The following is a 13,545-nucleotide window of genomic DNA, read 5'->3' as shown; positions in this document are numbered from 1 at the left end:
CCGGCATTTCAATTACATATATTTCTCTCATGTTATAAATTTGACCCATTCAAAAATAAGTTTTTGTTAATTTTTGGTTGTATTTAATTAACCAATTACGATGGAGTGAACAATAAAAGAGCAGCTGTTCTTAAAATAGCTAATGGTATCTACATATAGAGCTAAGTCTACAGAACTACCTCTAGAATAGCATCTCATGCTGCTCTTTCGGACTCAGTTTTGGTTTCATCAGGAGATGGGACATGCTTGATGTACATATACTGATGAGACATGATGTTAAACGCTATGCTTATGGCTTCTTAATGGTAACTTATTGATTCCAGCTGAACGTCTGTAAAACCAGAACTCCGAAGGCTTATTTCTAGTTTAGCATATCGTCTCCGTATTCGGCCTTCAAATCCTTCTTGATCTTTTTATTCTGGCTCGTCGTGCGTCGCTGCAGGTGTCTCCAGAGCGTGCTCTTGGGGATCTCGAAGAGGTTGGCCGCGTGGTTTTGAGACATTCCCTCATTCAGGCAGGCATGCACCGCCTTGGCTAATTTGTCACGCAGCTCATCCTTGGGCGTATTGTCGCGCTTTCGGCAGGACACGAAATTGGGCAGGCGCCCCTGGGCGGACAGACGAACCTTGTGTCGGTGCAACGTGGACATGGGGATTTGCAACTCAGTGCTGATGCTCTTCAAAGAATCTCCATTCTTCAGTCGCTCGTAGGCCTCTTGCAGGGATGGTCGTTCCCGGTTGTTTCGCATGTAGGCGGGATTAGTGCGCACGCGTCGCCACAGGACTGTCTTGGAGATATCAAACCGGTCGGCGGCCTTTTGTAGGCTTAAGCCCTCGATGATAACCGCGTCGGCCGCCAGATCCAAAGCATCATTGATGTCGTCTTTTACCTCACGTTTCAGAGCTACGAACTGCTGGATTCGGGTCGGCTTGCAATCGGGCAATCGTTTGACAGGCTTCGCACTTATGGAGCGACGGATACGCGTCTTTCCTCCGCCCAGCTTGCGGGGCTTAACGTCTATTTCCTCGTCCACAAGCTGGTCGTGCACGTCGTCATCGTCGTCCAATTCAGTACCAGCTTCTAGCTCCATAAGAGGATCGGGTGACGCGAACTCCTCCTCTATCATATGTGATTCGTGCTCCTCAGAATCCTCAGCAATGTCCGCATCCACGTCATCATCTCCCAGGTCCACTTCAGCGCCACTGGTAGCCGTTTCATCTGCCTCAATTTTGGACAAACTCGATGCTGATTGCGTTATGGTGAAAGTGCCCGTGTTCTCGGTGAGTATAAATTGATTGCCGCTGGAACTTCCGTCCATGTGCTCGATTGAGTAGGTGATCTTCGGCGGCTCGTAGACATCAATGTACTCCAAGGACCGACTGGAATGGCTGGGCTGGTGCTGAGATCCCGCGAGTGTTGTGGCTGGGACGGAGACCATCGGATGTGGCTCTTCCTCGTCGTCTAGCAGCTCCGCCTCAGCGATTTGGAGCCCTGTAATGGACTTGGCCGACTCCACGGCTATCGAATGGTCAACATCGACACTGGGTGGACTAGCCGATGGATTGCACTCAAAGCTGATGGCAGATTTGATGCCCAGGAGGTTAATGGCCTCCAGGAACTCGGGGAGCGACGTGGAGGGCAGGCTAGTCTCGCCCATGTAAATGAAGGACAGCATGCACTCCAGCAAATCTCCGCGGATGTCGGGCAGCATTATGGTTGCCTCCTGGCCGCGCGGAACGTCCACCAGGAGGTTGCGCATCAGTTCGCTGCAAGTGCTCAGCACGAATAGATGGGCGCGCACTCGAACGCCGTCCCTGGAGGCCAGCACCACCTCGCAGTGCTGATTATCATTACGCAGCGAACGCTGGATGTCCATTATCGTGGACGAGTGGCCCATCCACTTTAGATTATTCTGCGAACGGTGAAGATTGTAGATTTGAATTTCACTTATCCCGGAGATTTGGGAGGACGCGTTTCACTTACCATATTGTTGTGTTTTGATTCCCAATTGATTTCCAAAAAGTTTTCAATTCTCGCAATTCCAAACGCAACGCGATGTCACAGTTTTCAGCCAGGGTAGTCAAATTCACCAAAGATCTCGGTATTTCGGTATGTTTTCCATGTGCTGTACTTCAAGGAACGTGTTGGTATTTTTAATTAAATAATAAATCAAGTAGTATGGTTTTTTTTTTATAAATCATTTAAACAAATATTCCAGAAAAGTCTTGTGGTTGGAAATAAAGAATAATTCGGTGTTAACGTACACGATATAAAATAATGTATGTGCGGTATTTGTGTGGTACCGAAATTGTTAAAATACCGAAGTAGGGCTGTCGAGTATATTAATTTGGCGCACTGACAACCCTGGGGCTCCAACAACTATATTGACATTTTAGCATTACATAAATTGTCAGAAACGGAGCAAATTGTTGAATTTATATTGAACAGTTTGTAGAATGGCGGCCTTAATCAGGAATCTGGGTGCCCGTGCCGCAGTCGCCGCTCTGTCGGCCAAACATGGTTGGTAATTGTCTTGCCTCTAGAGCTTTAACTGATCTATTCTAACCCTTCAATATTCAGTGGTGCCCGCTGCTGGATCCGCTGCTCTTCGGATGGCCAGCACAACTCCAGTGGAGCCCAAGAAGGCGGATAAGCGTAGGTAACCGTCGACTTTATCACGGTGCCAATTACATGTAAGACATTCCACCCACAGCCACTGTCCGCCAGCCGGACGCAGTCGCTCGCTCGCACCTCTCCGATTTCGGGCGCTATGTGGCCGAGTGCTTGCCCAAGTACGTGCAGAAGGTGCAGCTGACCGCCGGCGATGAGCTGGAGGTGCTTATTGCCCCAGAGGGCGTGGTGCCCGTGCTGCAGTTCCTTAAGGATCACCATCAGGCGCAGTTTACCAACCTGGTCGACATTGCCGGCGTGGATGTGCCCTGCCGCAAGAACCGATTCGAGGTGGTCTACAATCTGCTCTCGCTGCGCTACAACTCGCGCATCCGCGTTAAGACCTACACCGATGAGCTGACTCCCCTGGACTCCGCGTGCGAGGTGCATAAGGCGGCCAACTGGTACGAACGTGAGATCTGGGACATGTACGGCGTGTTCTTTGCCAACCATCCCGACTTGCGCCGCATCCTGACCGATTACGGTTTTGAGGGACACCCCCAGCGCCGCGACTTCCCGCTGTCCGGCTACGTAGAGCTGCGATACGATGATGAGAAGAAGCGCGTCGTCTGCGAGCCCTTGGAGTTGGCCCAGGAGTTCAGGAAGTTCGACTTGTCGGCGCCTTGGGAACAGTTCCCCAACTTCCGCAACGCTAATCCCCCCGCCGAGGTCGTTCCGCCACAGGCTCCAGCCAAGAAGTAATCCGTAGTCGGTTTGTTAAATGGTAATTAGATCAATAAAATGTGATCACTATGAGATGTGTAAACGTAAAGGAAACGAAGCTCCACTTAGTTACTTAGGTTTCTTGGCTGATTCCTGCACTATTTCCAAATGAAAACGCAATTCGTATCAAACCAGAGGGTCACAAGTATTTATTGATTTCCGTATTGTTTACATACATGGTAGTTTACACTGAGAGTTAAACGAATTCGTCGGATCTAGCACATCCGAAAACCTCCTCGAAGGCCATGTCCATATACATACATAGATATAAAAACGTTAAGTAAAACAAGTGCGGGCCTCTAGACAATTCGTGCGCCTGCGCAGCGGTGCCCGGCGAAAGTACAGGTGCAAGGACGTACTTAAGTTTAGGCCGGAGCGGATTGGGCTAGTGGTAGTGATAGTTGTACTTGGTGAAATCCTAATCGTAATTCGAGCTTCAGAAGTTTGATACACCGCCTGGCTGCACCGTCGTCAACGTTTTATTTTTGTTAGATTTTCGTTCGGTTTTTTTTTGTACAAGAACATACACATATATATATATATATAGTACATAGGTACACACACATAAACATAGTATTACATTTAGCGATTTAAAAAAAGTTTTCACCCCGCATTCCGGCGGAGTGGTCCAAAAGATTTTCGTTACTTTACAATGGCTGCGTGCATCTGGGCACGACTCAAAAAACAATTCTCCGGCGCCACATGGCGCCCTCTCCGGCAGTCTATGTGCCCGGGCTCCGGTCCGGATGCACAGTGGGACTGGGACAACAAATGAAAATTTGGGTGCAGTTCGTGAGTGCGCTTTCTTCGCGCTTCCTGCTGACAAAAAAACAAATTCGACAGACGGCCATCGTGGACCATATTGCAGAATAAAGAAGACAAGCAATGCGTGGCTTCTAGTCTGGTGGAGGTCATCCTCTCGGCGGCCGTCCTGTCACAAATACAAATAGGCGGGCTTGGCCACGGCAGCTCCAGATTATATCGATTCCGTCTTGGTATAATGACGAGCTGCACCCGCTCCACTGCTGCTACTGCCGGCAGAGGAGACGTACGGCGACGCCTTGCCACTGCTGCTGCTCCCTGATCCCGGCGTGCTGTTGCTCAGCTGATTATCGCCCGCTGCAGCTCCACTGGATGCAGCGGCCGCCTCGTTGTTTAGCCGCTCGTGATACTCCTGGAAACAGGGCACAATGCACAAATTCGTCTGGCACTCCGGGCAATGGTATTTCGTTTTGCGGCGCAAAATGCGTCCATGCCCGTCGATGGTGTTCCAACAGAAGTTGCAGCCCAGGGCCGGACCTGGTCGAATGACCGGACAATGACTAGAACGGGGATTCTCGAGAGTGATGATCTCCCGTTGGGTCTGCAACAAAGTTATGTAAGTGTGAGTGATCCTTCGGTCGCGTACACATCCAACTCACCTGAGGTGAAGACACCGATCGCTGCAGTTCCTCGTTCTTGACACGCAGCGTGGGCAAATGCTCAAACGAACTGCTCATGGTGGCCTGGCCAGGATGCAGATGGGTGCCAGTGATGGAGCCCGAGGCTGACTTGGAAGTCCGCAGCCTCGAACTGCCTCCGTTGGCGGCCTCTGCTGGATTCTTCCCTGCCCGCTCCACGACTTGCGATCTGCTGATGGAGGGAGAGTGCGGAGACCTTCGCTCGTGTGCCACATCCGATCCAATGGAGAACGTGGGCGACAACTGATGCCTACTGGCGCTGTTCTGGAGCCCCGCATTGGGCGAGGTAACCACAGACACGGCCGCCGACACTGTCGACGAGGAGCCGGGACTGGCATTAGTGGGCGTTGCTGCCGTTTCACTAGAAACCACTGGACAGGTCAGCACGCGCGTGGGCACCAGGTATTGCGAGGAGCCGGCCGGCGGCGGGGACCCCGAGGCGTAGATGGACTCGGGCAGAGAGATGTGGTGCGGGTGGTGAAGCGGCGCCGGAGTGACATAGCTGGCATTTGAACCCGACAACGGATGCGAGTATTGGCGGTGCAGCGGGGCAAACGGATTGCTGCCAGTTGCCATCGCGGAACTGGATCCAGAACCGGATCCGGCCATATGCAGCGCGGACTGGCGAGGCAGCAGCGGATCCGAGTGCTGCTTGATGAGATAGGGAGTGCTGGACGGCACGCTGAGCAGGTGCGGCGTGGAGGGAGCCAAACTGGGAGCCGGTTCAGAGGCATGGCGCTCGATCCGCGGTGGAACGGTTAGCAGGTGATGATGGTGATGCACAGCTGGCTGATGGTGCTGATGATGCGAGCCCGTCGTAGAGTAATCTCTAGCCGTGGCACTCGTGGCGCCCGCAGCATTGAATGGATCAAAGTCGAGCGTCGTGGCAGCCGTATCCGGGGATATCTGATTCGTGGACGAGATGCTGTCACTGTCCCGCTTCACCCTCGGCTGACGGGTGAGCACCCGGTTGCGCTTGGTGCCCATCACCGCTGGCGAACTGGGCGTGCCATCTGGATCACACTCGACGGATCCGACGCCTCCGATGCTGAAGGAGCGCTCGAAGCTTCCGCTGCCACCGCTGCTGCTGCTGGCGGCCCCCAGCGGAGGATGTGGCGGATGAGGAGCATGCGCCGGACTGGGTTCTGTAAGAAAATAGTGTCAAAGGATTAGGTTTTGAGCCGTCCTAAAAAGCATGGATACGGTTGCCCAAGATTCATTATGAAATATGAGTGTTCCAAATATGTTAGGTCTATCATTTCCATATCATTTCGATTGAAACTATCCGCAACCGTGTCCTTCTGAATGGGAAAAGTGAAATGAAGCCAGGGGAGCAGGTGGAGTATGTTGTAGTTTTGAAAGTTTATTCGTTTCTTGCACATCGACTACAGTCTAGAATGTTCGTTCCACCGCGATATTCGATTCGTTTGGGGCGCGCATTACTTGGTATGGTACATGCAACTTATAATACAATCGGTTCTTTATGCACTTACGCTGATTTAAATAATTTATATATAAATTTAACACACACATAACTAGCGTAGTTATTGGTACTTTGCAATTGTAGGAAACAGAGTTAGTAATATTTGCTTATTGTTTCGGCTATTTTCGCATTGTTTCATCCGTGTTCTCTTCTGATCTGTTCTGTTTGGTTGTTTCGTATGTTTCCGTGGTTCTGTGGTCTGGGATCGGATCGGACCGGGTTGGCTTGGGATCGTAGGGATCCTTCGTGGTATATGATGCGTGTGGGCGAGTGTACAGTAATAAAAGTCCATTATCAAAGTTTACGTTACTCTATGACTTCTAACAAATCACGCTTAAGTTCTTAGTATGCCTTGACACAATATAAAAAGTTCTCTATTAGTACAATATTCATATGAATCGTTTAAAAAACACACTATACGTAATCGTTATTCAAAACCGGAATCGTTCGTATCTCCGCCTTCCGTGTTCGTTTCTGTTTTGGTTTCCTATTTGCCTTTAGCTGCAGTCTCCGTTTAGGATTTTGGGTGGTTACGAGTTATCTTTAAGTTTCGTTTGTTTGCGTATCTGTATCTTGTAGTCCGTCACCGATCTCGTCGAGTCGCTATATGTACACTGCCTATGTACAAATAAGTGCCGAAGTAAACGAGTCCCCCTGGAAAGTACCCCTCCCCATTCTCAGATATGTTGTCGGATTTGGAAATATATAACCTAGAGTCGATCACCGTAAGACCTGGTGCCAGCGCACCCATAAAAACAGGAATTGACACCTTGAGTAACTCAGAAAGAAATGAAAAAATGTGTGTATACATTCACAAATATAAATATATATACATATATATTGGTTGGTACATATTTATCATACATATCCGGTTTGCTTACATGCTCCTCCTCCTCCGCCGATCTAGTAGCTTAGTCTATTGTACGCGGTCCAGCGATCCTCGTATCTCCCTGCTCTTGACATTGTGCGGCATGGAGTCGGGAGTCGCTAACGATTACGCTTATGCTTCGAATAGAGTGGACTTGCGTCACTGTACACAGAAAATGGTCTCACATTGATAGGAAGCTAAATATAATGCTCACGGGGAGTTCCTACATACTGGTATTTGCTATTGTAACACAAGTGCAGAAATTAAATCCCTTTCGAAACGAGGAAGAAAACTTATTTCTGATGCGCCAGAGCCTAGCAAACCGCAGGATGTGGGAAATTTTCGTCAGAAATTGCCAATAAATCTCATTTTGTCCTTAATGTTTATCATTACGATTACAGATAGAATTTTTGGTTTAGTCCATTGCTTGCTTGCATTACAGAAAGTGGAATTATGGAACGGATTCCGCAAGGTTTGGTCGGCTGCTGGCACACAGCACCACTTTTTAGCTGCAGTTGCTTACAAATCATTTGATGTTCGCGATTAACACTAATAAAATTTTATAATTTATGTACAATTACATTATTCTTTTACACGTAATATAGCTATATATATATATATATATATATATATATATATGTATATCGAAGATCTGCACTACCGATTTCTTAGTTAACAATCGTAAAAATGTAGGGTTCAAAACGTTTAGCTTAAGGAATTAGGTTCTATGAAAGTATTATTACAAGTGCGGCCGGCTTGCCTGCTCTCTTAACTCGCTTCGCTCCTCGCCCCTCACTTCCGCCTCACTTCCTTGCGATCCACCTGCTTTCCTTAGCTCAGCTCAGCTCAGCGCAGGAATCCGATTCCACTTCCGTGCCATCCTGGGTCGGCATATATCGCTCCACTGTGCCGTACAAGCGGTCCGCTATATACACTAGATTGCTGCCGTTGCTCTAATACCTGTATCGATCAATTTGGGGGCTCTGTGTCCGGACCTACGACTTGTCCAAGTACTGCAGGCCCGTGCTGGTCACCGTAGCCACCGGCGGTGCAGCCACCGTCACAAAGTTGTTGATGAGGAAACTGTGCGCCATGCCCATTGGAACGGAGACGGGCATGGCTGATATGCTCAGGGATTCCGCTGGCTCGCTGGCGGCCATCACGGCGGCTGCCTGCAGCAGAGTGGCCGTCCCCGCCTGGCTCGAAATCGTATTCTATATTGAGTTGAAGTTAATACTCTGTAGATTCATGGCGGTGGTCGGATTAACGTTAATGGTGCCGGTTCCTGCGCCCGTTCCCGCACCTGCTCCGCCGCCGGTGGCTTCGATGTACCGCTGCCGCGTCATCGAGTGGACATTGCCCGGCGAATCCATGTATCGCGGATCGAACAGGCTCATCACCCCGATCGCTGGGTGCGAGTTTCCTCCGGCCGGCAGACTGCCAGCTCCGCTTCCCAGGCCAGCGTGGTGCGATGTGCACATGAGCGAAGGCGTCGGAGTCTCCGCCTGGGGTGGTATCTGCATGCCGAGCGTTTCGTTGGTGTTGTCGTCGCCCTGATTAGTCGAGGGCGTCGGCGAGGGCGACAGATTCGGCTCCTGTTTGACCACACGCGCTTTTATGCTGGGCCGTGACACCGGATAGCCACGCTTTTTGTATTCCAGCCACAGGGTCCTGTTGTTTACTCCGTAAAGTCGTGCTGCCTTGCAGAATCCGATACCTCCCGTGCGTACCGCCTCCAGGGCTCGGATAAAGTTCTCGTCTCCCTGCGGATTCACCGATCTCTTGCGCTTCACCACCTGGTTGCCCGCTCCAGGGGCTCCACCGTTTCCAGCACTGGCATTGCCAGCTGCACCGCCAGCCGCACTTGCTCCACCCACTCCCGCGTGTACCGGGGATTGGGTGGGCGTGGGACCCTGACTGTAGACCGATTGCACCATGTTTGACTCATTGGGCGAGGTGGGCGAAAGGTTCTGGGCCGCCGTCGCATAGCTTCCGACTAGGTTGTTCACGGTAATGATCTGCGACGAGTAGGCCTGTCCGGAAGCGGATGCCTGCTCCTGCTGTTGCTGCTGCTGGTAGTGCAGCTGCTGCAAGTGCTGTTGCTGTTGGGTGGCCTGCTGCTGGGCTTCGTGCTGCTGCCGCTGATCGTTATTGACGCCGCCGGCGCTATTCGCACCACTGCTCTGGCTACCGGCTCCACCACCGCTGCCACCGCCGTTGCCCAGCAAGTTGGACTGGCAGGCAGGCAGGGAGAAGCGCGGATAGTTGGAATCGACAACTGTCCATTGCAGACCTGGGAAGGGGAGAGAGAGAGAGACAGCGAATGAAAGATTGGTTCTGTTACTGGTACTGGTTACTGGGGCATTTCGATCGAAATTGAAGTTGAGATCGCTCTCTCCTAGCTCTAATGGATCGGGATTTGGTCTGTTTGGGTCTGGTCAGGTCAGGTCCGGGTTTAATCTTAGTTCAGTTGTGTTCTTACTGAGACAGTAGTTCATAGGTTCTGAGGCAGTTCTTAGATAGGTACAATAGAGGTAGGTAGTAGAGGAAAGATTGCTAAGGCTAAATCATTATCATCGGAAACCGCTGTTTTAGAAATTCCCACAAAACAAAAATCAAAAAAAAAAAAAACGCAAGTAAACGCAAATAGAGAATGAACAATTGAAAAACAAATCATAGGTTTAGTTTTTGGAAGTTTTGGTTTTTGTTTTGGACTCTGTGCTAGCTCTCTCCCATTCCCAAGTTCAGGCAGGATTCGGTTTTTTGGAATACAATACACAATAATAGTTAAACATAGAAAATTTCGGCATTTCACAATTATTTCGTTGCACTTAGTCGGTAAATCGGTAATGAATAATCGGTATGCTAGATCTCATATTTAGCTTTAGCATTCATTTCTCCAAGCGCTGTGTACTGAAATTTTTTCGAAATGGCACCGTTCGTGTGTGAGATATATGCAGATGAAGTATGATTGTGGGCATTATTTCGATGGGTGAATCGAGAGTACACAGTGGTTTAGATTTCACATTGATTTGCTTAAGAGAACATAGGTGACAGTGCTTATCAGTTCAGTGAACCCCTAGTCAGTTCGCAAATGATACCAACATTGTAAAGCTATGTTCTTTCAGTCCTGTAGAGTACATGCTCGTTTTTAAAAAGTCAAGTGATTATTATTATTTATACACATTTTCCCTCTTGACTCCTAATTTGTCAATAGTTTGTCAGCATTCTTTTGACTACGAATTGCAGTTAACTTGTCAGTGTTTTGTGTTTTTTAAAGTAATCAAGGCAAATAAAACTAAGAAACGATAAAAAAAAAAAGAATCCAACCTGGCGAATGAGATCCCTACCCGATGAACAATGAGCTTTGATGGAACAGTGTGCTGGCTTTTGATTTCCAATTGCGACTTACCCGAGTGCGAGGACTGGGAGTTCGGCGCATCGTGCTCGGATGGTGTGGTGCCGCCGGAGATGTCCAAGGGCATCGTTTGGTTCACGCCGCCAATGTCCACTTCGGGCTTCTGCAAGAAAAAGATAACAATTAGTGCCTTTGCTCATGCGGACGAGGGTACAAGGTTAACGTGACCAATTTCATTACAATTTGCATATGTAAGTGTCCGTGTCCATCGTCCAGATCCGAGTCCTGCGGCTGCTGCTCCAGCTCAGCGCTGGCCGACTCTTTGAGCAGCTTGGCCGCGTGCAATGAGTGGCCGGCCAAACCGCCGCCCGCACCAAATGTCATCTGGTTCATCTGGGCGAGACTGAGACCGGCATTGCCGGCACCACTGCCCGCGTCCAGTGAGCTGTTGTGCTGCTCCTCCGCGTTGTTGCGATCGCCTGAACCTGCGTTATTAAGAAAACCAGTTATTTTTTGAGCCCTTACAATTTTGGATCTATCACGACGATGCTTTACCCAACTCCAACTCACCGTTATTCGAGGATTTGCGCAAGCGCTTGCGCCTGGTGGCCGGCGAAGTTCCAGCGCTCAAAGGTGACGGCGTACGTCGCATCTGGTGGTGATGCGTCTGCGCCGCCTGCGCCTGTCCGCTCTGCTGCTGCTGATGGTGGTGGTGATGGTGCTGCTGCTGTTGTTGTTGCTGCTGCGCCTGTTGTTGTTGCTGCTGTAACTGCTGCTGCTGCTGGTGGTGATGGTGCTGCTGCTGTGCTTGTTGCTGGGCCTGCTGTTGCTGCTGCTGCTGGAACTGCTGGGCCTCGCTGCTACTCCACAGGGAGTCGCCCACGCTGCTTCCACTGGCGGCTCCCAGGCTGCCACCCGAGTTGCCCGCTCCAGTGCCCACTCCCGCGCCCCCCACCATCTCGGTGCCGTCGGTGGAGGATTTGCTGTCCGACTTGGTAAGGTTGGCCGGATCCGTTGGCATCTCCGCTAGGCCTTTGATCTTGAGCATCTCGGCGGTCTTGAGGATGTGCGGCAGCTGCTCCTGCGACACATTCACCTCGCCGTAGTACATAAAGTCCACCATAGTCTTTAGGTCATCGTACTGCACGTCCTTCAGGATGACAATGGGATGTTGGCACGGATTTGTGGTAAACAAAGCCTGTCGAACACATTTGATATATAGTTTAATTCGTAAGGGATATTCGCTGCGGAGATCTCCAACTTACCTGAAAGTACGAACTGCAGGCGGACAGCACTATTTTGTGGGCCTGCAATTGGCGACCCTCGGCTGCCAGGGTGACATCCACCAGGGTGCCATTGTGCAGCAGCGAGGAGCACACGGAAATGAAGTTCGGCTGGTGGTTGTTCCACCGCAGGCAGAACTGCTGCACGGACATGATGTCAAGGGTTCCGGATCCGCGTCCGGGATGCGGATTTGGAGCTCCCTAAACCTCAATCTCCGGAGCAACCTCCTCCTCCTGCTCCCGCTCCTCCGCCTCCTGCTCGTTCCCTTCTTCGTAGCCAATTAATTCACACTGATAACACGTTTTATCGCCTCCCGCTCGCCACTCTATTGATTTTTATTAATTTTACTTGCTTTCCGGTGTTTTGTTCGCTTTTCTTTTTCGCTCTGACTTTTAATCAATTTAAATTTATGAACAATCGCAGTCTGTACATGTGTGTGTGCGTGTGGGGGGTCGGGATCTTGGTTTTTGGGGGGCGACGACTTCTATGCCGCACGCATCGCGAGTCACTGCAAAAGGGGTAATAAAAATGGGGTTTAAATAAATCAAACATTATCGATGGTTACACAAATTGCTCAACAACAAATTCCACTCTCTCGCTCTCTTCCTCTCTGCTTTTCACAGCTGCGCGCTCTTCTCGCTTACAATAAAAAAGCAAACAGAAACAACAACAACGGCGGGACTGCGTGTGTATGTAATTATACAGTCGCGAAAATGAATCACACACACTGGCACACAACAGCTATACTTGTTGTTGTTGCTGCTCGCTGGCCAAAGTTTTATTTTTGATAAAACCGAGAACGTAACGAAATCGTATAGCTTTTTGTATAGCCGCCGCGCTGTAGACCTTGAATTTTCTTTAATTCTTATGACGTAATTATATACGCGCCCCGCGCTCCACCATCTCTTTCGCACTTAATCGCCTTCCCCATTCCCGTCTCCATCACTCTCTCACCCACACAGACGACCGCCGACGACGTACTAATCGCTGCTTCTTCGTTTATTCATCGTATCGATATTTTCAGTTTTCAGTGTTTCAGTCGCATTTATTTATGTGCATGTCGCGCGTTATTTTCGTATAGCTTTTAGGGGCACAAATATGATGCTCGAACTAGCCGAGCGCCACATGTTTTTCACTTGCTTTTCCCCCCACAGAATTACTTTTCCTCTTTCTTTTTATCGCTTTACAAACTTTGACTTTTTGTGGTAGGTTTTTGCTGTTGTATTTCTTCTTTTTCTTTTGCTTTCCAAAAACAAAATGGCGCGCAACAAATTTATGCGAGAGGCAAAACAACGCCGAAAACCGTTAGAACGAGCTGAATTTCAATGCCTTTGACTGGCGCTTTGTTTGCGCCAACTTATTTACCACTTTTTACACTATTTTAATGCGGATTTCTTGACGAAAAACGCATATGAAAATTCTTACGTTTTACTTCTTTATGCGAAAGATTTTTGTGACTATATGGCAACTCTGCGCACAACGAGTTGGCAGGTCGCTTAATAGTGTGACCACTCCTCGGTCAAGACTAGTTACCAATTGTTAAGTATTGTCCTAAATTTAAAAAAAAATTGTTAAATACATTTAAATGGTTACCATTCTAATTGTTGTTTGAAAATGTTGACTTCAGTACTACATCTGATGAATCACAATCGGCGTTGCCACACTTTTCCCGCATTGTTCGTTCTTAACGGAACCAGTT

General features: G+C 49.4%; 3 protein-coding genes across 8 annotated transcripts; 1 reads left to right on the top strand and 2 right to left on the bottom strand.

The window, feature by feature from the left end:
• Positions 1-64: 64 nt before the first annotated feature.
• Positions 65-2,092, bottom strand: LOC117139837 (modifier of mdg4). Its single transcript, XM_033302484.1, has 2 exons — positions 1,984-2,092; positions 65-1,912 (listed from the first exon to the last, which is right to left on the bottom strand). The coding sequence occupies exons 1-2, from the start codon at positions 1,984-1,986 to the stop codon at positions 362-364; spliced, it is 1,554 nt and encodes a 517-aa protein (XP_033158375.1). The 5' UTR covers positions 1,987-2,092; the 3' UTR covers positions 65-361.
• A 266-nt stretch (positions 2,093-2,358) lies between these two features.
• LOC117139841 (NADH dehydrogenase [ubiquinone] iron-sulfur protein 3, mitochondrial) lies at positions 2,359-3,447 on the top strand. The gene is made up of 3 exons (XM_033302488.1): positions 2,359-2,520; positions 2,581-2,655; positions 2,714-3,447. The coding sequence occupies exons 1-3, from the start codon at positions 2,457-2,459 to the stop codon at positions 3,370-3,372; spliced, it is 798 nt and encodes a 265-aa protein (XP_033158379.1). The 5' UTR covers positions 2,359-2,456; the 3' UTR covers positions 3,373-3,447.
• A 777-nt stretch (positions 3,448-4,224) lies between these two features.
• LOC117139835 (G-box-binding factor) lies at positions 4,225-13,358 on the bottom strand. Of its 6 annotated transcripts, none has more exons than XM_033302477.1 (7): positions 13,272-13,358; positions 11,828-12,354; positions 11,133-11,760; positions 10,791-11,047; positions 10,617-10,725; positions 4,815-5,998; positions 4,225-4,756 (listed from the first exon to the last, which is right to left on the bottom strand). In XM_033302477.1, exons 2-7 carry the CDS (start codon positions 11,996-11,998, stop codon positions 4,370-4,372), a joined length of 2,736 nt encoding a protein of 911 aa, XP_033158368.1. In that variant the 5' UTR covers positions 11,999-12,354; positions 13,272-13,358; the 3' UTR covers positions 4,225-4,369. The 6 variants fall into 6 exon arrangements, with proteins under 6 accessions (XP_033158368.1, XP_033158371.1, XP_033158369.1 ...); XM_033302480.1 differs by having other exon boundaries at positions 10,803-11,047; XM_033302478.1 differs by having other exon boundaries at positions 13,212-13,282.
• Between the last annotated feature and the right edge of the window lie 187 nt (positions 13,359-13,545).

This window comes from Drosophila mauritiana, chromosome 3L, assembly GCF_004382145.1.
Source record: "Drosophila mauritiana strain mau12 chromosome 3L, ASM438214v1, whole genome shotgun sequence".
Taxonomy (NCBI): Eukaryota; Metazoa; Arthropoda; class Insecta; order Diptera; family Drosophilidae; genus Drosophila; species Drosophila mauritiana.
The sequence above is the reverse complement of the archived record's forward strand: the minus strand, read 5'-3'. Positions and strand labels throughout refer to the sequence as shown.

What these genes read in the sequence shown, in the direction of transcription:
- LOC117139841 (XM_033302488.1), top strand. Translation starts at nt 2,457, where the DNA reads ATGGCGGCCTTAATCAGGAATCTGGGTGCCCGTGCCGCAGTCGCCGCT. An exon ending in CGCTCTGTCGGCCAAACATG is followed by an intron (nt 2,521 to 2,580) that starts GTTGGTAATTGT and finishes TTCAATATTCAG; the next exon opens with TGGTGCCCGCTGCTGGATCC. An exon ending in GCCCAAGAAGGCGGATAAGC is followed by an intron (nt 2,656 to 2,713) that starts GTAGGTAACCGT and finishes TTCCACCCACAG; the next exon opens with CCACTGTCCGCCAGCCGGAC.
- LOC117139835 (XM_033302477.1), bottom strand. Translation starts at nt 11,998, where the DNA reads ATGTCCGTGCAGCAGTTCTGCCTGCGGTGGAACAACCACCAGCCGAAC. An exon ending in CCTGCAGTTCGTACTTTCAG is followed by an intron (nt 11,761 to 11,827) that starts GTAAGTTGGAGA and finishes TGTGTTCGACAG; the next exon opens with GCTTTGTTTACCACAAATCC. An exon ending in TGCAAATTGTAATGAAATTG is followed by an intron (nt 10,726 to 10,790) that starts GTCACGTTAACC and finishes TTTTTCTTGCAG; the next exon opens with AAGCCCGAAGTGGACATTGG.